The 21,846-nt window shown below is 48.1% G+C and overlaps 1 protein-coding gene across 4 annotated transcripts in view; it reads right to left on the bottom strand.

The window, feature by feature from the left end:
* The window catches only part of SLC22A4 (solute carrier family 22 member 4), a 41,279-nt gene that overhangs the window by 15,669 nt on the left and 3,764 nt on the right, over positions 1–21,846 (bottom strand). For 2 of the 4 annotated variants that reach the window (XM_064595881.1, XM_064595880.1), the window contains exons 2-4: positions 11,453–11,537; positions 9,981–10,084; positions 8,436–8,590 (exon numbers count right to left, since the gene is read on the bottom strand). In XM_064595881.1, the coding sequence (XP_064451951.1) occupies positions 8,436–8,590; positions 9,981–10,084; positions 11,453–11,537 (344 nt within the window). The remainder of the gene's footprint in view (positions 1–8,435; positions 8,591–9,980; positions 10,085–11,452; positions 11,538–21,846) is intronic. The other 2 variants (XM_064595882.1, XM_045892350.3) reach the window with 2 other exon arrangements.

Raw genomic sequence — 21,846 nt, 5'->3', positions numbered from 1 at the left:
TATGGCCCAGAGGAGGCGTGATCAGCGTGAAGGAAAGTGGGAAGCGACCCAAGACTTGTCGCCTTAGAGAAGGATGAGTTTTCAGGAGATTTTAAAGGAGCCACAGATTTATCTTTTTATGGCTGTCTCATGCCCAGCCCCGAGAGGTCATCTCTTCTGAGAATGCCCCGTTTCCAAAATAAGCGCCCAAGGTGAGGAGCAGACAGGGTTTCCCGGGAGAGTGGGGGCTCTTCTGAAGGGCTCTGTGGGGTCACGATGCATGTAGCCTTTCCCACATTTCCCCACCAGAAACAAACAGACACGGGGTCTCAGGAAACAGTGGACAATTCAGAGTTAACAAAATCGTATTAGGACACCATCAGCCACCCTTGAGCCCCGAGAGCTGATAAATAGGATCCAGCTGACTCCGGAGGTACACAGAGCAGCCCCCTACCCACCCCCACCCCCCCCTCCGCAGACACCCAGGGCTGAATTCCCTGCAGCCACATTGTACCCAGGGATCAGCCCCAGGCAGACACAGTCTATTCAGACCAAGGAAAGAAAGAAGGAGCCATTTTGCTGGCCCAGCAGGTGGCAGCTCTCGAGTTGGCCACACACACAGGGAACTTCACAGAGCTTTCCCAGAACACCGCAAAGGCCCAAGACTGCCTGGTGTTGGGCCCTGTTTTGGGAGAGGACACACAGGTGGCTGTTGGCTCTTGCTCTCCTCAGTGCCCCAAGTCTTCTAGAGATATGCCTGCCTCTTAGAGCTCCCGGTTGCAATGGGGGCGTCCAAGAACAAGCTCCTCTGTTGGCACAGAGCTCCAGGCCCTTTCCAGAATCCGCTCTTGGTCCTCTGCCCCTGAGGCAGAGATCTGGCCAATGGCAACAGCTCTGCTTTTTGTTTGGGATCTGCCCACCGCTACAGAAGAGTAGTCCAGGAAACACAAACAGAGCATTCAAAGGACCATTCAGGCTTGTCTTTCAGGAGATATTTTCTCAGTTGTATTTGTATGCCCTGTGCACAGGCTAAGGAATTAAGAGCTAATTCCAGAGGAGCAGTATGATAACTACAGGGTCCACATCTGCAAGGATTTTTTTTCAATAAATACAGTACGATACTGTAAATGTGTTTTTCTCCCTTATGGTTTTCATAATAACATTTTCTTTTCTCTAGCTTACTTTATTTTGAAAATACAGTATAGAATACATATAACATACAAAATATGTGTTCGTCTACTGTGTATGTTGTTGATGTATGAAAGAACGTTAGGGTTCGAAGCTGATGGCCAAGAAAGAATTCTTAAGAGGTCTTTGGTGCAAAAAGGTGATTTTATTCAAGCACTTGGACAGGACCCATGGGCAGAAAGAGCCGCACCAGGTTCATGAGGAGCGGCCCATTATATACTTTCAAGTTGCGAGGGGGTTAGGGATAGTGTAAATCTCTAAGGAAGTGGGAAGCAAGGTTTCCTGGACCTTGAGGGGGCTAGCTATTGTTGGGAAAGGGTCATTTATTACCGTCTAATAAAACCTTAGTCATGAGACCCTGTGGGCCATATGCTTGAGGGATGATTACCAACACATATCTTGGGGGGTTTAGAGATAAAGGAAATTTCTAAAGGAATTTTTATATGTTAAAGTAGACTTACAGGATCCTGGCGGGGGGGGGGGCAAGGGGTGGGGGTGGTCGGGCTAGGATTGTCTTTTGCCCTTAGCAAAGTACTAACATCGAGGCAGTTGAGTCCCTAGAGGAATGTCACTCTGCCTGTTTCAAGGACTTGTCAATGGGCTGTAGGTAGTAAGGAAATTTAATAATTTTTTTTCTGCCTTTGTTTCCCACATCATTATCAGTAAGGCTTCTGATCAACAGTAGGTGATATTAGTAGTTAAGTTCTGGGGGAGTCAAAAGTTGTATGTGGATTACGACTGTGTGGGTGAAGGGTGGTCAGTGCCCCAACCCCCCATTGTTCATGGGTCAGTTATATTTGGCTAGTTTCCCATTCTCACTGCCTACTTGTTCCTTATCCCCAGCCCATTTCTTCCTCACTCAACATAACTGAGAGTTGTGCCTCAGTGGTTTCCTCTTGAACAGCCATTTCTAAAAACCAAACTGATAGAAATGGCCAATAATGATGTGCTTCTCTCATTTCAGACTGTGGGCAATAGGCCTAACCACCTAGGGCACTTTTCAGCCTCTCCACTAATTTCCAAACACAGGGCCTGACTTCTTTAAGGATCACGAGTGTTAGTTCCAAATCTTTTCTTACCTCAGTAATGACCCTCCTACCACTCCATAGGCAGACTCACCATGCCACGTTTCTAAACACTTTGGCTGTCATTATCATGATGTGGGAATAAATAGGGGGCACTTCGTTCCTAAGCAGAGTTTCAGAAGTGAAGCAGCAGAGGATTTGGTTGCGGAAAAGAGCAAGTGCACAGGACTAAGTGAGAATCTTGTAGAATCGTGAGGCCAAGGGGGCTCCCCCATGCTTCTGTGACCCTGATAAGAGAAGAGAGAGAAGAGACACCACTGGATTCCTGGATAACCTCTGTCTCTAAGCTCGGGTCTCAGGCCAGAACAGAGTTGTTCTGACTTTGCACAGTACCCATGGGGGACAGAGAGTTTTAAATCTATCCCTCTGCCTTTCCGGGGAGCAACATGGATGGCACGACCCTGAAGAGTTCCTTGTTAGCACGACTTCCTGCCCTCTGACTTTTAGACAGCCACCCCTCCTAGCACATCATTATCATCGTCTTCCTAGCTAACATTCGTTTTTGAGCGGGCACTTCGAGCCAGGTCCTAGACTAAGTATTTACATACATGATCTCTTGGAAGCTTCACAGTAATCATGCAAGAACTAATATTACTTCTGGGGCACCTGGGTGGCACAGTTGGCTAAGCGTCTTACTCTTGGTTTTCAGCTCAGGTCATGATCTCAGTGTCGTGAGATGGAGCCCCACGTCGGGCTCTGTGCTCATTGGGGAGTCTGCTTGAGTTTCTCTCTCTCCCTCTGCTCCTCCCCCTTGCTCTCTCGCTCTCTCTCTAAAATAAATAAATAAATCTTAAAAAACAAAAAAAGAATGAATATTACTTCTGTTTTACGCGTAATCAGCTGAGACTTAAAGAGTGAAGCAAATTGCCTCAATTCACACATAGGTAGTAGGTGGGGCAGCAAGGATTTAAGCCTGATCTGTTTGAACTATGGATACCATCAGAAAAAAAATCATCTGGAGGCAAAACCTGGGCCTTATAAGCAGTTCTTCAACTGAGATTCCTAAGGGAGACACTGATGGGAGATGGGTCAGGATATGCCCTCCTTTCAAGAAGTGAGGATTTCCCTGTTCCCTTCCTGAGCTGGTATTTGAACCAGCTGATAGCTGACCAGCCATCTCTGAGGAGCACTAGAAGAGGAGTCCTGATTCCTGCAAACCTTCCATGGTATGCAGCTGCCGAACAGATGACAGCAGTGAATTCTGGCTCTGCTGACTGAGGATGCCTGTCCTGGGCTAGTTTACCCTCTAGGGTTTTGCTCCTAGTTGGTCTTGGTCTGGTTGGGCCGCGGAGTGTCTCTTGGGAGTGAACTCTGTCATCTAAGCCAGACGGCATGTCCTGATCAACAGTGTTTGTTCATTGCCTGTCACTACCACCCCAATCCAAGTTCTCTCTCCAAGAGGGAGTGACTCAGAGAGGGCTAGGCTCACTTCCACAATGATCAAGGCCCTTCTCTGGTCATCATTCCAGGAACCACTGAATCCATTCCACATTGAAGGCAGGATCTGGTCCTCCATGAATGACCAACAGAAGCCTGCAGCAGACCCCAGCTCAAGAAATAAGAAGATGGTACAGTTGCCAGGCTATGGGATAGGACCCAGGGCCCCCTGGGTTGTGAGTAGTGAGGTCATGTGCAAAGAGGCGTCTGCAGAGAGCCTGGGCTCCTCGACACTCATTTGCTACTAGAGTGACTTTGATAAGTCCTACTTCATGGAGGTCTTTATTATGAGGACTGAGATACCATATAGAAAGAGCCTAGTAGAGTATCTGGCATGTGGTAGGTGCTCAGGAAGAGCTAATTCTCTTATCCTGGTCAAACAGTTGAAATGTGCTGAATGTCAGAGGAATGAAGAAAGTACAGTGCCTTTGACCAAAAGACCCAATGGAAGACAGTAGAACTTCTCTTTGCTCCCTGGAAATACTCAGAACTCTCTCCAAACTAACAGATATTCCCCTACTCAGGCCTTCCTCTCTCCTCTCATGAACCTAAAGAGATCATTCTAGTTAAAAGTAACCCTTGCTATCTCTACATATATCCCAAAATGCCTTTCTTCACACAGTACAGTGCAAACATGGGGTGCCAGTAAATGTCTGCATCCTCTTAATGTATTTATATTCCATCTCATCCCTTGAAGTCTTTGAGGTACCTTATAATTTGAACACAATAAGATAACAGTAACATTAAAGTAAAATACAAAGAAAGGCAAAAGTTCTGCCTTGGAGGAAAGAACAAAAAATATGCAACTAATCCCCTTGAAAAACAGTATGGCAGTTCCTTAAATGGTTAAATATAAAATTACCATACGACCCAGCAACTCCACTCCTAGGTACATATCCAAGAGACCTGAAAACACATATCCACAAAACACCTGTCCTCAAATGCTGATAGTAGCATTATTTTTGATAGCCCGAAAGTGGGCACAACCCAGATGTCCATCAACTGATGTATGGATGAGGAAGATGTAGTAAATCCATTCAGTGGAATAGTGATTCACACTGTAGCATGGACCAACCTTGAAAACATCAAGCGAAGGAAGTCAGTCACAAGGCCACAGCTTGTATGTTTTCACTTATCTGAAATGTCCAGAATAGATAAAACCATACAGACAGAACGTAGATTAGTGGTTCCCAGGGGTTAGGAAAAGAAAACGGAGAGGCACTACTAATGGGTACCGGGTTTTCCAGGAGGTGATGGAAATGTTCTGCAGTTACAAAGAGTTGATGGTTGCACAACTTGGCGAATATACTAATAACCACTAAACTACACATTTTAAAAGAGTGTATAGTACGGTATGCAAATTGTATCTCAATTTTTTTTTAAAGATTTATTTATTCATGAGAGACAGAGAGAGAAGCAGGCTCCCCACGGAGCAGGGAGCCCGATGCGGGACTCGATCCCAGGACCCTGGGATCATGACCTGAGCCGAAGGCAAACGCTTAACCAACTGAGCTACCCAGGCGTCCCAATTGTATCTCAATTTAAAAACACTTTAAAAATATGTGGCTGATAAAGAATGCACGATTGACAGAGTTAAATTTCAATTTTGCCTGAGTCTTCTTCAGGTAGCCAGAATTATAAAGGAGGATGCCATCAGTTACATACTTCTGGAAAGGAAGCACACATCTAGACACCAGAGGAAGCAGAAGTTTTAAACAGGTCAGCATGTTGGCACAAATACTGCACAGGAGGTTGATGTTAGGAGTACTAGGAAAATACTGAATTAGTGGATGGGTCAAGACAGGAAGGCAGTTAACAGTGCAAAATAAATTTGACCAGGTAGTTACGAGGGATAAAGAAGGAGTCCCTGGCATCTTACCCAGAAGGCGGTGGACAGCTTGGAGGCACTATTCCTGGGAAACAGTAGGAGATGGTGAGGGGGAGCTGGAGTACAGACAGGGTCAGTGTCATTGGTCCTGAGTGGTCATTTCCTCCTAAACCAGCACCTTTTTGGCAGGGTCCTCACTACCAGGTGAATCCACTTTATGTTCCTTTGGCTAGCACTGTTGCTTCCCTCCCTTTTCCTATCTCCTATGCCTCTGTCAAGCTTTACAATTTTTAAAAAGTAGAACAAGGAATGATCCGTTTCTGTGTCGTTTTGAGAATGGGAGTAATTCAGCTTCCCGAATTAATGAGAAGTCCCTTAAAATGAGATTATTATCACAGAGTCTTGTCAACCCTTCTCTAGAGCCAGAGGGCAAAAGAGAAGGCCTAGACCCCAAGCTTTCGTTTATTTTACTCGGAACCCAGAATTCACTATTTTAGCCCTGGGACGCCAGAGAGCGCTACGGCGCTGCGGAGAAACTGGGCAGCATTCGCACGTTGTGGCCCCGCCCCGCCCCGCCCCGCCCCGCCCCGCCCAGCGCTCGCCCGTTGCGGCCCCGCCCCGCCCCGCCCAGCGATCTCACGTTGCGGCCCCGCCCCGCGCCCGCCCCGCCCCGCCCCGCGTCGCGCCCGCCCCGCCCCGCCCCGCGCCGCCCCGCCCCGCCCAGCGCTCGCACGTTGCGGCCCCGCCCCAGGCCGTGACTCCAGAGTCCGCAGCTCGGGGCGGGGGGCGGATAGGTTTTCAGTGACATTCTTAAATATCCAAACCTGAGAACCCAACACAGAGTCTCATACAAGGACACAAAAGTCAGCAGTTTCCTAGAGCACAGTGGAGTGAAACGACAGCCAGGGAGGCTCCGGGACCCTGGCTGATGCACCCAGCATCCAGCTCACTGATGGCTGGCTTGTAAATCTGGGCTCTGACGGATCTTACAAGATCTTACTTTCCCCTTGGCCCTATCATTCTTCTTGGCAGGAGGAGCAGTTGGGGGGAGGGGCAGGTTGTAGTGTCAGCGCCAGCGGGGCAGGACCTCCCTGCAGGAGGCCTGGGGTGGGCTCTCCCAGACGGGAGGTTCCAAGGCCCCAGAAGTATCCTGTGCCCCTGGAAAGTAAAGGCTCAATCCTGGCCATTCAGTAGAACCTGGGGGATGCCATGCCTGGCACAAACCCCTTCTGGCTTCCAATCCTAATGATGGGGCTTCTCTATGATTTTCTGCCCTTCCATTTCAGATGGTCCTTTAGGTCCTCCTTAAAGGGGTCTGCCAGCCTCAGGCAGAATCCTGAACAGGCCTCCTCAAAACAGTTCAGTCTCTTGTGTCTGTATGTTGGTATGTGTCTGTCCCAAGCAGACCCACAGATGAGACTTTTGGGGTTTAGGGAGGATTACCACTAGGAAGATGGATTCTGGGAGATTTTGCCCATGAGAACAAATAGGCTCTACTCAAGAGCCCTGTGTCCTTGGGGACATCAGGCATGAGGAGTTTGCAGTTTCCATCCTAAATTCCTCTAATCCCTAGTTTCTCACACCACTGGCCTGAAGCTCTGTGTCGTATACACAAAGGACCTTCTTTAAGAACATCTGGCTCCCCTCCTTCCCTGCAGGGAGGAGAGAGGCCACCTTCCTGTTGGGGCCAGCTAAAGAGGGTGCTAACTGCCGTGCCCCTGTGGCTTCAGAATGCTCTCCCCTCCCCCCACCCCCTGCAGACACCTTGGCTGTGGCAAGGAGCTCTTCACAAATGATTAAAGGAGTGGAATGTGAGCAATCCCATGTTGGCAACCTCACAGAGAGTGTAGACCTCCTCAGCTAAGAGAACACAGCATCTCCAAAGCTAGTGAGTCATTCCAAATTCTAAAAGCAATCAGAATCCATCTTAACAGATTTAGGCTTCTGAGACAGGAAGAATTGTTAGACTGACAATAAAAGGACACTATTAATAATTACACTGTGACAATAGGGACAAACTAGGCCAGCACTGAGCCAACAGGGATATACCATCACACGAGAGATTATGGGAATTGATGTCTGCTGCCTCATTCCCCCCACCCCCCAAGCTGGTCAGAGAGCATGCTGGGGACGCTTGCTCCCGAGGGTGACCCCTGCTTGGAGCTCACCTCACTTCCTCCCAGGAAGCACTGGTGAGAGCCCTGGGGGCCTCCTCATGACCTTTAGCTTGTGCGTCCCCTTCATGCTGCCTGATCCTCCAGAAGCAAGGCTGCAGCTAGGAGACAGGAACCCCTACCACCAGAGCACGTTGTCCTGCACGCAGCTGATAGGCTCTGGGGTGCACTGTGACTCAGGGTGAGGCCGGCCCTGCCCGGTGATGGTGGACCCGGCACTGAACTCCTGTCAGCACCTGCCTCCTCCACCTGTGTACCGGCCACACCAGCTGCCCTGAATCCGTCTATGGGCCATGCACGGCTGTCAGGAACACTTGTCCAGGCCCAGGCCGATGTCCCAGCCTTTCACAACTCAGATCAAAGAGCTATCTAGGTGGTTCCTTCCCCGACACCCGAACTTTGTGCCTTTCCCAAGCCCTGGGCTCCTGAAATATGTCTCAATTATCGTGGGTGGTTCCGATCAGCTCCAGCTTCTCTTCACCACCACACTTCTGAGCCCAGCACAGAATGGGCTCCCTGTGAGCATCTGCCTTGCCCGTGACCAAATCAAAGAACCAGAGATCACAGTCCCCTCCCCCACACAGGTATATCTGAGGCTGACTCTGTTTTAGAAGCACAGCCTGTGGGTTGTGGTGTTTCCTTCCGTGTGAAGAGCACTCCCTAGGCCCTCTTCAGGGCCCCCCTCTTTCTGGGCCTCTCAGAGGGTTGGAAGGAGAAGCTCTGAGGGTCAGAGACCATTCCTACCTAGAATGAAGGCCACCACATAGTTGGAGATCTGGCCCATGCCGACGATGACAAATAATACAGTAAACATCTCCCAGTTGATGGAGAAAATCTGCAGGAAGCTGAAGCCAGTCTGCACGGCCATGGTTGCGAAGAGGATGCTCTTCCTGCCAAACCTGTAGAATAGAGCACAACACATGGCGCGCGCAGGCCACAGCAGCTGTAACTCAGGGCATGTGGCAAGCCCTGAGTCACGCATCACTGCAGACTTTGTTTTATTCTGTTTTCAGGGCTGTGACAGACTTTTCTCCCTGTCTCATCCTCCTGAGCTCTTCCTTAGCGATGTCTCAGACGTCCATCGGCCCAGGGGGTGCCTTTTGAGATTCTAAAACTTCTGTAGAGGACCCATATCTTGAAAGCACAAAGCAGCTCATGCAAGGTCCCCGTAGAAACCTGCTCCTTAGAACAAGCCACAGGTAGAAGGTGCCACCACATTTCTGGAAAATGGGTAAGTACAGATTGCAGAGACATCTAATATCAGCAATATGGGAATTCTGTCAATCCAGAATGAAGATCCCCTCTGTGGCAGTGGTATTCAACCTTAACTGCGCTTGAAATCCCGTGGTGCCAAAAAATGCTGGGGCCAGCACCCCACCTCCTGAGATTCTCATTTTCTCGGATGCAGTTTGGGTAATGGGATTTATACAGTTTTCCCAGGTGAGTCTAACATGCAACCAAAATTGCAAGCGAGTCCCCTATAGGAAGTGTAGCTCTACGTAGTACCCATGACATGGCAGTTGGCCTAAGACTTCATTTCACTTTCTGATAGTGACTAGTGGGTAGAATGGAGCACAGGGGTGAGCAGAACAGTCTCCTACCTCATTTTCCAAAATCAGGTCTCAGGCTGTTGGGCTTGCGGTCCCTTGGGACTTTGTAACGGGAGGAGGGACAGGCACTCCTCTGGGAAGCCTTCCTAACACTGCTATTTAGCACTCCCACCTTTCTGCTCTGGTCCCCTTAGAACATTCGGGGGCCAGAAGGGCACTTCTCCTGGAGCTGTGGTGCTGTCTCCTCTAGAGACTCTGCATTCTAGGAGGCCCACAACCAACGTGGGTCAGCTCTGTGGCCCTGGTGCCCGGCCAGGGGCCTGACCCCCAGCCGCGATGTGGGCTCTCGCTGTCTGGCCCTTACTCTGTCTGATGGCTGTTTGTGGATAGATCCCCTGTCATCTAAGAGTTAGGGGGTAGGATGGGGAGGCAGTGGTGATTTTTTTTGAGAGATTTGGTGCTATAAGGACCAGTTTCCAGTGGGGCCATAGCCTGCCCCCTGACCCTCCGCCTAAGCCCTGACAGCGCAAGGCTGGGATAACGGAACAAAAGAGGGTTCCAGCAAGGGGTCGAGGGAACAGAAACCATGAGACATCATGGCTCCTCCTTTCACTGACTTGTTGGTATGAGGGCCTCTCTTTCTCTGGGTAGAAATACCTTCAATTCAGTCCAACCCCAAGATAGGCAGTGAATTGACAGGGGACCCTGTTGCACCTCTTCTCCCTCCCAGCCTCCTTACCTGTCAGATAGCTGCCCAGACACGAAGGAGCCGAAGAGCACGCCCAGGAAGAACAGGGAGGAGGTGAGGGGCGTCTTCCAATCATCCTCACACACTAGATTCCACTGCCAGAGAAGACAACATGAAGTGTGAGCCCAGCCCTCCAGCAGGCCCAGCCCCAGGCCAGCGCTGAGGGAGTATTCGCATGGCAGCTGGAACAGGCTCTCTCCTTCCTGTGACAGGCTGTTGACTTGGTGCTAAGAACATAGACCTCACAGCCCTGGCGTTGGCTCCTCACTCTGCCACTTACTCGGGCAAGTCACTGTCCTCCCTGAGACCCACCCTCCTCTTCTGAGGGAAAGGGAGAGTGATACCTCAGCTCACTGCTTGCGTCACATATCGAGAAGCTAGCTGGGGCCATGGCTGTGACTGGTGACCCCTCAGCTGTGAAGCAGTATGAGCCAAGGTAGTATTTCTGCTTCAGAAGGCATCCGAGCATGGAGGGAAGGTGTTTGAAACTCCCCAGGGGCAGGGCAGGAGGCCTGGTCACTTGGTCCAAGTGTAGAAGTTTCCTCTGCCTTGGTGAAAAGTGCAGGTGGTCTGTGATGATATCTTCTGAGCAGACACCTCCAGAAAAACCTCTTCTCCCTGCTCTATTCACACCGTAGGCCAAGCCTGGGACCTGAATTCAGGGCCCACTGTGTGGCGGGGGTGGGGTATCTAGACCTCTCCAGCGCTCTTTATCTCCCTCCACACTCCTTCCCACCCAGCCTTCCTAGAAGGGTGGTTCCTCCTGTCTCCCAAGGCCTGTGGGTTGTGGTGGCCCTAACAAGTCCCTGCTGGTGGATCCATAAAATGCGGGCTTCAGCAAGAACTTCAGTTCTCAGCTCTTCAATTAAGTCAAGTCAGCAAAATCTGAAAGGAGGTTGCAAACATTTCAAAGTGTGTTCAGTGAGCTTTCATTATATATATATATATAATATATGCAGGTATGTATTTTATATATATACAGGTACCAATAAGTATTCTGGGGGCTGCGGATCAGGAGATCGCTGTGTGTAGCGAGATGATCCAGTCTAGAGGAAAAAGCCCCCGTCTTCTGCCCAGTCCCACCTGCACTGAGCAGTGGTGCTGCTTCTGTAACATTTATGAAGCAATTCAGTCCTTAATCCTCACAACTTCCCTGAAATAGATTTAAAAATGAATTCGCATGTTCATATCACACCTCACTCTCTCGCAGAGAGAGGTGTTTGTAAGGACACAGACCAGAGAAGAGTATAAAACAAAATGCTAAGGAATGAGGGCAAACAGCACTGGGGAGGAGGGATTGCAAAATAAGCGAGCCAAGGGTAAAACTGACAGCCAGTCGTCCTGCCCAGGGGCCTGCCTGCTTGCCAGGCTCCCAGGTTTCCAGCGGCTCAGCTTGCACCATCCCTGTTTTATGCAAAGTGTTAAACTGTTCTGCAGAAGCTAGTTTTTCTAAGTACGCGGACCTGAGAGAAGTCTCTCCTGCATACTTCCTTCCACAAAGGGGTCACGCCATGATGTTGAGGATAATGTCCTTGAGAACACCCCCGTCTGAAAGACAATAACAAGATTCATGAGGCCGTCTCTCCTGACACCCACAATGCTGGCTACAGGCAGAATGCTGAAGCACAGCTCTGCAGGGGAAAAACGAAGCCGGCCAGGAACTCGGCTCTCTGCTCCTCAGACACAATCAGGATGCATCTGAGACCATGCCCGGAGTACGGTTGCTTCAGCTGGGGTTCCTGAATGGCCTTCGGGGGAAAGGGCACAAACCCTCCAACTGTATGCCCGGATTCATGTGCCCTGCCGCACGTGGGTCAGAAGGACATGCACCTGAACTAATGGCCACACCCACTTCCAAAAATCACTGGCCAAAGTGTCAGAAAAGAGCTTGGAATCTGCCCCAGCACACAGAGATTAGCAACTGAGACTCCAAAGCCTCATAACATGTTGTTTTGCCTGTTTTGTATGAGTAAACTGAGGCTCAGGCACTTGGGCGGCTCAGCTGATTGAGCATTGGATTCTTGGTTTTGGCTCAGGTCATGATCTCAGGGTTGTGGGACTGGAGCCCTGCGTTGGGCTCTGTGCTGGGCATGGAGTCTGCTTGGGATTCTCTCTCCCTCTCCCTCTGCCCCTCCCCCCGTGCTCATGTTCTCTCTCTCTCAAATACATAAATAAATCTTTAAAAAAAAAGAGTAAACTGAGGCTCTGAGACTAGTGTTTGTCTGAAGTCATAGCAAGTACATAGCCTTGCTAGGTACTAACTCAGGCCTCAGAACTCAATCTTTACCCATGTTATGCTTTGGGCAAGAACTCTAAAAGTCAGACAAATGAGCTTATTAAATACCATCTGCTACAAGGAAGATGCTAGGACTAGGGGTGAGAAACCTTTTCCATAGCCTTTAGCACTGGACAGAGCTGAGAAAATCTCACACGTGGTAGGGGTATCTATGTGTCCGTTATCCACTATCACCATTCTATCTGCAGTCAAGCAGAAAAGCTCTTTCAAAGAGAATGTGTTTTCCTTTGTGGTTTTTTGAGTATTTTTTCTGTCAGGATTTTGCCTTAGGGTAGGATAAATAAGACTTAAAGACAGAAAGTAAAGAGGAAGACTGTCAGATGTGGAGGCAGGGATTACATGGCAAGGGTAGTGAGCAGGACTGGCTACTTAATTTGCAGGCCCAGTGCAATGTGAAAATGCAAGACCCCTCGTTCAAAAATTATGAAGAATTTCAGGACATCAATAGCAGAGCATTACAACCAAGTGTGAGGGCCTGTGTGACTGCACAGTTTGCATTCCCATAAAGATGGCCCTGTAGTGGCTCGAGCATGGTGTCTTTGGAGAATGGAGCAGGGCAAGTTCTGAAGCGGGATGCTGGGAAGGATGAGGTGTGGGCCAGCTCCCCATCGCTCCCCTGCTGGAGCCTATGCAGCCATGGCTCTATGTCCCTCTTCCTCCCTGAAGTGGGCCCCAGAAGGCCCCTATCAGCATCATGTGGCACAGAGATAGCCATGTGAAGTCACCTATCCCAGGCCCATGTAGGGTGCTGTCCGGTTTTGGAAATTCTGCTCATACCCAACAAGGGAAGGCAGCTGACGTCATGGCTACCTATGGCTGGTTCCAAGGTTGGGCCCTCTCTTGAGGAATTACTGTGCCCAAAGAATCTTGTTGGAAAGCTGCAAAGGACCTAGGAATAGGACACAGGATTGGCAGACAAAATTCCAGCTGTAATTCATGGGGCTGGAGTCTGATAAATCAGCTGCCAGCCTGAAGAAGGGCCCTTTCCTCCATGGGGTTATTCTAGTGAAGGCCAGGCCCCACCTGTGACCTGCCCCTTGGGATGTGAGGGGTGTGTCTTGGGGCCCCACTAGCCGGAGCCCAGAGAACTCCCTGTGGCTCACAATGACATTGTAGACCCGGTAGAAGACAGTCTTTTCTATAAGACAGAAGTGTCCCTTGGGTCTCTGCACATACGCATACACACATGTACACACAAACATCCGTGCATGTGGCCTGCTCAGAGGCTTATGGTGGACAGTCTGGTGAGGAGCTGGCTGGTATTGCTCTGCAGCTGTGTTTTCAGGTCAAGTGCTAACATTTCTAAAACCTCATCCGCCCTGCCCCACCCCCACACACACACTGGGAGAGTGGATTGTGGGAACTAACTGGCCCCAAGCTGTGCAGGGTGGGAGCACTGGATATGCCTTTCCAGGGTTACTGTGTCTGTCTTATCCTCAGGGTCTTAGACTGACATTCCATAACACAGCAGAGTGAGCTCTTTGTGCAACAAAAATTGCACAAGGGCCATCTGGCCTTCGGCTTTGCTTTAAGAAACAAAAACCCAGGTCACAAGGTAATAGAAGATGGGGAGGTCACCCTCAGCACAGAAGAGAATGCATCTCATGCCACTTAGCAGTAATAACAGAAATGATAACTACAGAATGTTGGGTGCTCACTGTGTGCCTTGTATTATCTCATGGGATCTCAAGGTCGCCACGTGAAATGGGTACTCTCTTTATCCCTATTTTACAAAGGAGGAAATGAAGCAACCAGCCCAAGTTCTAGTGGATTGGTAAAAGGAATGCTTATTTATTCAACCGTCATTGAGCACCTGCTCTGGGCCAGACTCTGTGTGGGGCACAAAACAGACATGGTTGCTACCTCTACAAAGCTCAAGGTCAAGCATACTTTACAGGACAGATCAGGTGTGCATATGTGCATGCATGAGCCCAGCTGTCCTGGGCGGGGCGGGCTCTGTTCTAGGCCACTGTGCCCTTGCTCTCTGGCTAGAGAGGAAAAGAGGCACCCCCTCCTCATCCTCCTCCACATGGACAGAATTCTAAAACCTGAACTCATTTTAGATAACTAATGCTTGCACAAGGCTAAGCGCGTGGTGGATTTTTCACAAATTGTTGATGCAGGAGCGCTGAATGCTGAACGATTAGGTGTAATGGAAAATGAGTTTGGGAAATGTGAGGTATCACATACTGTCCTTTGAAAATCACCCTCAACCTTGAACTCTCCAAGTAGCCAGTCTAGCAGTTTTAGCCTTTACCAAAGCCATTGAAGGACCATAACGATAAGATCATCCCTTGATCTCCGTAGAACTGAGACCTCCAGAAGGCAGCCTGTTGTTGAATAAAGAACAGAGGTTCTTTTGGGCTCTGCCACTTTCTGGCCGTGTGACTTTAGGCACTCATCCACCCGAATCGGCCTCCTTTTTCATCTTCAAAGATGGGACAATAAGACCCCTTCCTGGGTGGGGCGCCTGGGTGGCTTGGTGGCTCAGGTCATGATCCGGGGGTCCTGGGATCGAGCCCTGCTTCGGGCTCCCTGCTCCACGGGGAGCCTGCTTCTCCCTCTCCCTCTGCCTGCCGCTCCCCCTGCTTGTGCGCTCTCTCTGTCAAATAAATAAATAAAATCTTTAAAAAAAAAACCCCTCCTGGGTTTGTGAGCACAGGACAGGAAATATAAGTGGAGTGTTTGACACAGCATCTAACACATTTCAGGCCTCATGAAATGGTAGTCCCCTTTCCACGGAGTTCATGCCTTTGTCCTCATAGCAAAACCATGACTTAGAACAAACAGCATGAATAAGTAAGGGAAGCAGGTTACACTTAAACCTGACCAGGCAACAGCAATTCTTAGAAATAAGAACTTCCTGGTCAAAGACAAAAAAACTGAAAAAGCTTTTGACACAAAGTGTAAACTCCTTTTATAAATAAATATCAATCTCAGAGATGACTGTGAAGGAAAAGTTAGCGATAGTCTATTTAAGAATGAAAAATAAGTTTCTATTGTGTCTCTTACACTTTTTTTTCTTTCCAGGGGAACACTAGGGAGTAGTTAATAATAGAACACACATCCACTCCAATTTCTTTTTCGTAACTTTGTTGTGACCAAGCAAGACATTGCCTGGCCACTGTGGTGGTAGGGCAGGCAGGGGGATGAGTGGGGAGGGGGAAGCTGGCATTTTTATTCTTTTTGTTTATAATAGCTTCGTTGAAATACAATTTACATGCCTTAAAATTCACTCTTGTAATGTGTACAATTCAGTAGTTTTCAGTATATTCAAAGAGTTGTGCAACCATCAGCACTGATTTTAGAACATTTTCAGCACCTCTGAAATAAACCCCATACGTATGAGCAGTTCCTTCCCACTCTTTTCCCCCAGCCCCTGGCAACCACTAATATACTTGCCGTCTCTAAGGATTTGCCTATTCTGGACATTTAATAGAAGGGAACATATACAATATGTAGTATTTTGTGATTGGCTTCTTTCACTTAGCATAATGTTTCCAAGGTTCATTCATCTGGTTTTAGCATGTATCACTACTTCCCTGATTTTTACAGTTGAATAATATATCATTGTATGGGTAGACCACATCGTACTTTGCCAGTCATCAGTTGCTAGACAATGGGGTTGTTTCTACTTTTCAGCTCTTATGCATAATGATGCTATGAACTTTTGTGTACCAGATTTTGCATGGATGTATGTTTTCATTTTTCTTTGGTATATCCATAGGAGTGGAACTGCTAAGTTTCGAGAAATGTCCTGTTTTCTAAAGTGGCTGCACAGTTTTGTAATCCCAGCAGTACCGAGTGAGGGTTTCAATTCCCCATGTTCCTACCCATCGTTGTTATTGTATGTCATTTTAATTTTAACCATCCAGCGGGTGTTAAGGAGTGTCTCACGGTGGTTTAAATTTTCATTTCCCTAATGACTAATGATGCTGAACTCCTTTTGTGTTGAATCTACAGATCAATTTGAGGAGTGCTGTCATCTTAACAATATTATGCCTTCTGCTTCATGAACAGAACATGACATGTCTTTCCACTTATTTGGGTCTCCTTTAATTTCTTTCAAAGATGTTTTCTAGTTCTCAGAGCTTAAGTCATGCATTTAAAAAAAAAATTTAACTCCCGAAGAACTTCTTTAAGTATTTCTTGTAATGCAGCACGGCTACCCAAATTTCTCCCCACATTTTTTGTTTGTTTGTTTTTGTATCTGGGAATGTCTTTACTTCATTTTCGAAAGATAATTTTGCTAGGAATAAGATTCTTGGTTGACATCTTTTTATCTTTCAGCATTTTGAATACGTTATTCCACTGCCTTCTGGCCTCCATTGTTTCCGATGAGAAGTCAGATGTAAAACTTATTAGAGTTCCCTTGTACGTGACAAGTCATACTTTTTTGCTGCTTTCAAAACTTTCCTTTTGTCTCTGGCTCTCAGCAGTTTTACCATAATGTGTCTGTGCGCGGAACTCTTTTTGTTTCTTCTACTTGAAATTCATTGAGTTTCTGAGTCGTACAGATTAGTGTTTTTCTTCTTCAACTTCTTTCAAATGAAGTTATTTCCTGTGGGGACAGCTTCAGAGCTCTCTGTTTTTATGGACTTCCCATCCCCCTGGACAAAAATCTCTGAGCCCTTGCCCCACAGCTGGTGGCAGGTAAAGCAGCCCTCAGAGTGACACCCTGCTTTATGAATTGGATACTGGGTGAGGGTGGTAACCTCTGTCTTTTCGGCTTGCCTCTCCTGGATGGAACATCTACCTTACAAACAATCTGGGACAACCAGAACCAGAGCCCCAGTATTCTCAGCCTGTGGCATCTGGAGTCGAGCTGCCACTGTATGAGTAGGGGCCGAGTAGAGGATGGGACTCCTCAATCTCTTGGATATACTCACCAGGAATCAAGCCTCTACAGCTCAGAGCTCACAGGATCGAGGGGGGCTAAACCTTAAAATGTTTTCAGTATCCTTTCTTCTCAGATTGGAGGTAAAGAGAAAGCAACCATAGGTGGGGAGGCCTTGGTGGAGAGCTCTGTGGTCACTGGAGGCTGAACCAAAGTAAAAGACCCAAGGGGTTTGAGTGGGATGGTGAGGATGGGACTGGAGGGACCTGAGGGAAGGAGAAGGGGCTACTCAGAGACCGGGCTCTCCCCCTTGCATCCCAGCACTGGATCCACCACAGGTCTACTAGCTCCACTCTGGGAACATAAGTAAATGGCATGGGGTCTATGTCAGCCCCCTCAACATGGAGGGGAAGCTCTGGAAAGTGCCGCTGTGAATCTGCCCTCCAGTCCTGCAAATACGCAGCAAAAGCCGGCAGGCTTGGGCGATCTGTGCCCATTGCCAGGGTGTGTGGCTCAACCTAGCCTTTCCCAAGAGCCTCCATTCTCTCTTCACCGTCACTATACTCCAAATGGGGATCCTTGCTTTTCTTTTGGGCTCCAGAGGCATGCTTAAAACTAGACCAGGATCTCAGATAACACGGCAGCCCTGCGTTGGCCTTGAACATAAACTGAATTTAGCTGGCCATAAATTACTGTCCATGCATAGGCCTGAGGCACCTGCAGCTCCTCTGACCCACCCTGCCAAAACTTTGTCTTTGTCAATATGCCATCCTACCTCTTGGACTCTGTGTGAGGGTTCTGCTGCCTACCAGGAGGGGTGGACAAAGGCTGTTTATCCAGAAACTTGGCAGGAGATGTGGGTGAAGCAGCCTCCAGACAAAAGCACACCCAGATCCTGGAAGCCTTTGTCTGAGGAACACAGCTGAGAGGCAACAGGCAAACAGTTTGGGGCGATGCAGATGACAAACAAACAGGGAAGTGCATTCAAACCAGAGCTAGGGAAAACCCTTGGGTTTTCTTTATTTGTTTTCTGGAAAGACCTTTCTGAAAATCTCACTGGTGTTGGCTGGAGGCGGAGGTCTGACACCTTCTCCCCTTTGGAATCTGACAGAGAGCTAGTCTGAACATAAACTTGGTTAATATTCAGGCTGTGCTGACAGCTGAGTTGCCAGTCCCCATGCTAGCCAGCAGTATTCCCTGGTAGCTTGTAGGCCTGATAGAAACAACACAGCCTAAGCCTGCCTATTGCTCAAAGTTTTTACCTTTCCAGAGCCCACCCAGGCCTCAGAGGAGTCACATCTCTGGGAGCTGCCATATGTAGTCCCATGTGGTGACCAACTAGATACCAGCCTTAGTCTGTCTCATCATCCCTCCTTTCCTACTCCCAATGCCTCCCATAGGTGCCCTGATAACAGAGGAGGAGGCCCCCATGTTCCTACCTCATACCTTTGGGCTACGGGTGGAGAATCAGTGTGTCCTGCTCTGTCCATGCCCTGACCCCAGGTCCCAGGAAAGACGGCACAAGGCTAGTGCCTCTAGAGGTTCAGACCCTTTGCTGGAGGCTGTATTATGTTCAAGGGCATACCCACCAGCAGCTCCACCCATGGGTTTCTAAAGAATGCAGGCAACTGCAGGAGAGGACAGAAGCCCATACGATGAAGCAACATGCCTGCCTCGGGCCACTGGGAGCCTGCCACAGAAAGCTGGTCCTTAACAAAAAGGCTCTCACAGGGTCTCTGGAGCATGGGGCCTAGGAGAAGCGGTACTCAACTCAGAAGTGACCGCCTCGTTTGCCCAGCCTATGGACTGAAGGGGGTCAAGTCTACCTAATGATGTTCCAAGAGAAAAGTGGGCATGTTTGAGGGGAAGGAGAGCCCATGCTTACATCCTGGCCATGAGCTAGGCTCACCCCTACTGCTTGCCCTGCAGCCCTTCTGATAAATCTAGGCAGGACATTTGCTGCCCTCTCTGTTCCTTCAGCCTTAGGGCAGGAGGCCTTTGCGTTTTCTTGCATGTAGTCTCTTTCTCTTTGGGGTCTATGGCGCCAAAGGGCTGTATGGAGAGCCATGCTCCTTAAGACTGGTCTCGCCACTACAGTCAGTCTCAGCAACAAGGACTCCATATCAGACAGATATGTCTGGGGATGCTTGGGGTCCCTTCTTTCCTCAACAGAATTTTCAGTCCCAATCCGTGGGGCCAGATCTCACCAGTCCCCGTTCCCGTTCCTGTGCTGGCAGGCTGCAGATAACATAGCTAAGAGGTGTCTGGCACTCCACCTTGCAAGGGAAAATTGAAGGACCTTTCCCTGGATTTTTACTGTCTCTATCCTTGAAGTGAAAAATAACTTGGGTCAAACTGAACCAGCTGGAGCAACAAAATAAATAAGGATAGTATTAGATGGTAACTCGTGGAATCAAGTAAGTATGCATATAAAGTAATATATTGCATAAGTATTGCTAGTATAATATAAAGTACTTAAATAAAGTAATAATTGCATAAATAAATATGTGGGAGTGAGGGGGAAGCTCTTATGCAGAGAAGAATTCCAATTAATAAATTGGAAGTAATGTGGAAGGAATGTGGGAGACACAAGATCATCACTAGGCAAACACCACAGTAATACTTGTTTCTATGACGGTCCTCAGATGGATGCCAAGATCAGTGGGTAAATGTTTGAGGATAAACGGGATATCTGTAGAGTCTCAAAGTCTCTCCCCCAAGATATTTATCAATTATTAATGGGGAAAATAGTGACTCCAGGGTGGAGAAACCCAGCTGACACCAACTTAACCAACTGATCAAGGTTAACATTGCCATTAACAAGCAGTATCTAGGGATGCCTGGGTGGCTCTGTGGGTTAAGTGTCTGCCTTTGGCTCAGGTCATGATCCCAAGGTCCTGGGATCGAGCCCCACATCGGGCTCCCTGCTTAGCAGGGAGCCTGCTTCTCCCTCTCCCACTCCCCCTGCTTGTGTTTCCCTCTCTCACTGTGTCTCCCTCTGTCAAATAAATAAATAAAATCTTAAAAAACAACAACAACAAGAAGCTGTATTGACATCATATACCCACTGGTATGATACTCTGAGGACATATTGCTTCTATGATATTCTGACCAAAAAGTACACGAACTCAATCTTATCATGAGAGAAATCACACAAATCCAAACCAAGGGACATTCATCCAAATAACTGATAGACTTGGGGCACCTGGGTGGCTTAGTCATTAAGCGTCTGCCTTCGGCTCAGGTCATGATCCCAGGGTCCTGGGATTGAGTCCCACATAGGCATCGGGCTCCCTGCTCAGCTGGAAGCCTGCTTCTCCCTCTCCCACTCACCCTGCTTGTATTCCCTCTCTTGCTGTGTCTCTCTCTGTCAAATAAATAAATAAAATCTTTAAAAACAAAAAACAAATAACTGATAGACTCATAAAAAGTGTCAAGGTCATGAAAGATAAGGCAAGACTGGGGCACTGTCACAGATTGGAGGAGACTAAGGAGACATGCCAACTAAATACAATGTAGGCTTCTGCATTGGATCCAAACACAGAAAAAGAATATTCCTAGAAAAACCAGCGAAATTCAAATACTGTCTGTAGTTTAGTTAATTGTAGTGCAACCAACATTAATTTCCTGGTTTTGATACATGAATTATGGTTATGTAAATTATTAACACTAAGGGAAGCTGGTTGAAAGGTATATGTGAATTCTCTGTACTATTTCACCACTTTTCTCTAAGTCAAAAATTAATTCAAAATGAAGTTTTTTAAAATGTAATTCTTAATGAGTACCCAAGAATAGTAAATGGGACTTCACAAACAACCCCTGAGGAAGGAAACTACCTTAAGCACATATACACAGACAGATAGATGTACTCAAGCAAGTCCCAGCTCAAACACCAGATTCCTGCCTCCCAGCATTCTATGAAAGGCATTTCCATAGCAGGACATGCCATCCTTGGGTTCCTGGCTGACCTTGCCATCCTTGTGGGAGTCAGGTGTTGGTTCAGCTATCCCAGAGAGTATGCCCACTGGGAGATCCTGCACAGAGGTGTAAGGCAGAAACAATTTGATAACAGTCCCTCTACTTGTATCATGCCAGGTGGGACGCAGAGAACCTGTTCAGGGCCCTTGGGCTTGACCGTATGGTTGAACTGGGACCATTTCTCCCATGGACACTGGCCAAATCAGTGTGGGGTTGGACCTATGTCTTATTCTGTGGGTCCTGGAACTTCCCCAGGGGGAAAGGAACTCAGCCTCCAGCAAGTCTCATCACCTATTATACTGGCTGTAACTTGGACCTTGGCACAGCTCCCATGATGCCCATGTGTAGAGCCAGAGGTGATGAGGTCCTGCCCTACCTCTCCTCGCCCACCAGCCGATGATGTTCATGAGTCCTCCCAACAACTCAGAGAAGCTGTGCACTCTTATGATCCTCATTTTTAAAAAATTGTAAAAACAAAAACAAAAAACCCCCATAACATAAAATTTATCATCTTAATGGTTTTTAAGTATACAGTTCAGTAGAGTTAAATATATTCATATTGTTATACAATCTCCAGAACTCTTTCCATCTTGCAAAACTAAACTCTATACCCGTTTACCAATAACTCCCCATTCCTCCCCCGCCCTAGCGCCTCCTAACTACTTCTTTCTGTTTCTATGAGTTTGAGTACTCTTCATATCTCGTACAAGCAAAATCACACATTTTTTCTATCTTTTTGTGACTGG

This window comes from Mirounga angustirostris, unplaced genomic scaffold (assembly GCF_029215605.1).
Source record: "Mirounga angustirostris isolate CCGP_5_RB_7025 unplaced genomic scaffold, mMirAng1.0.hap1 SCAF_7, whole genome shotgun sequence".
In the NCBI taxonomy this organism is placed as follows: domain Eukaryota; kingdom Metazoa; phylum Chordata; class Mammalia; order Carnivora; family Phocidae; genus Mirounga; species Mirounga angustirostris.
This window is presented reverse-complemented; position numbering and strand designations above follow the sequence as displayed.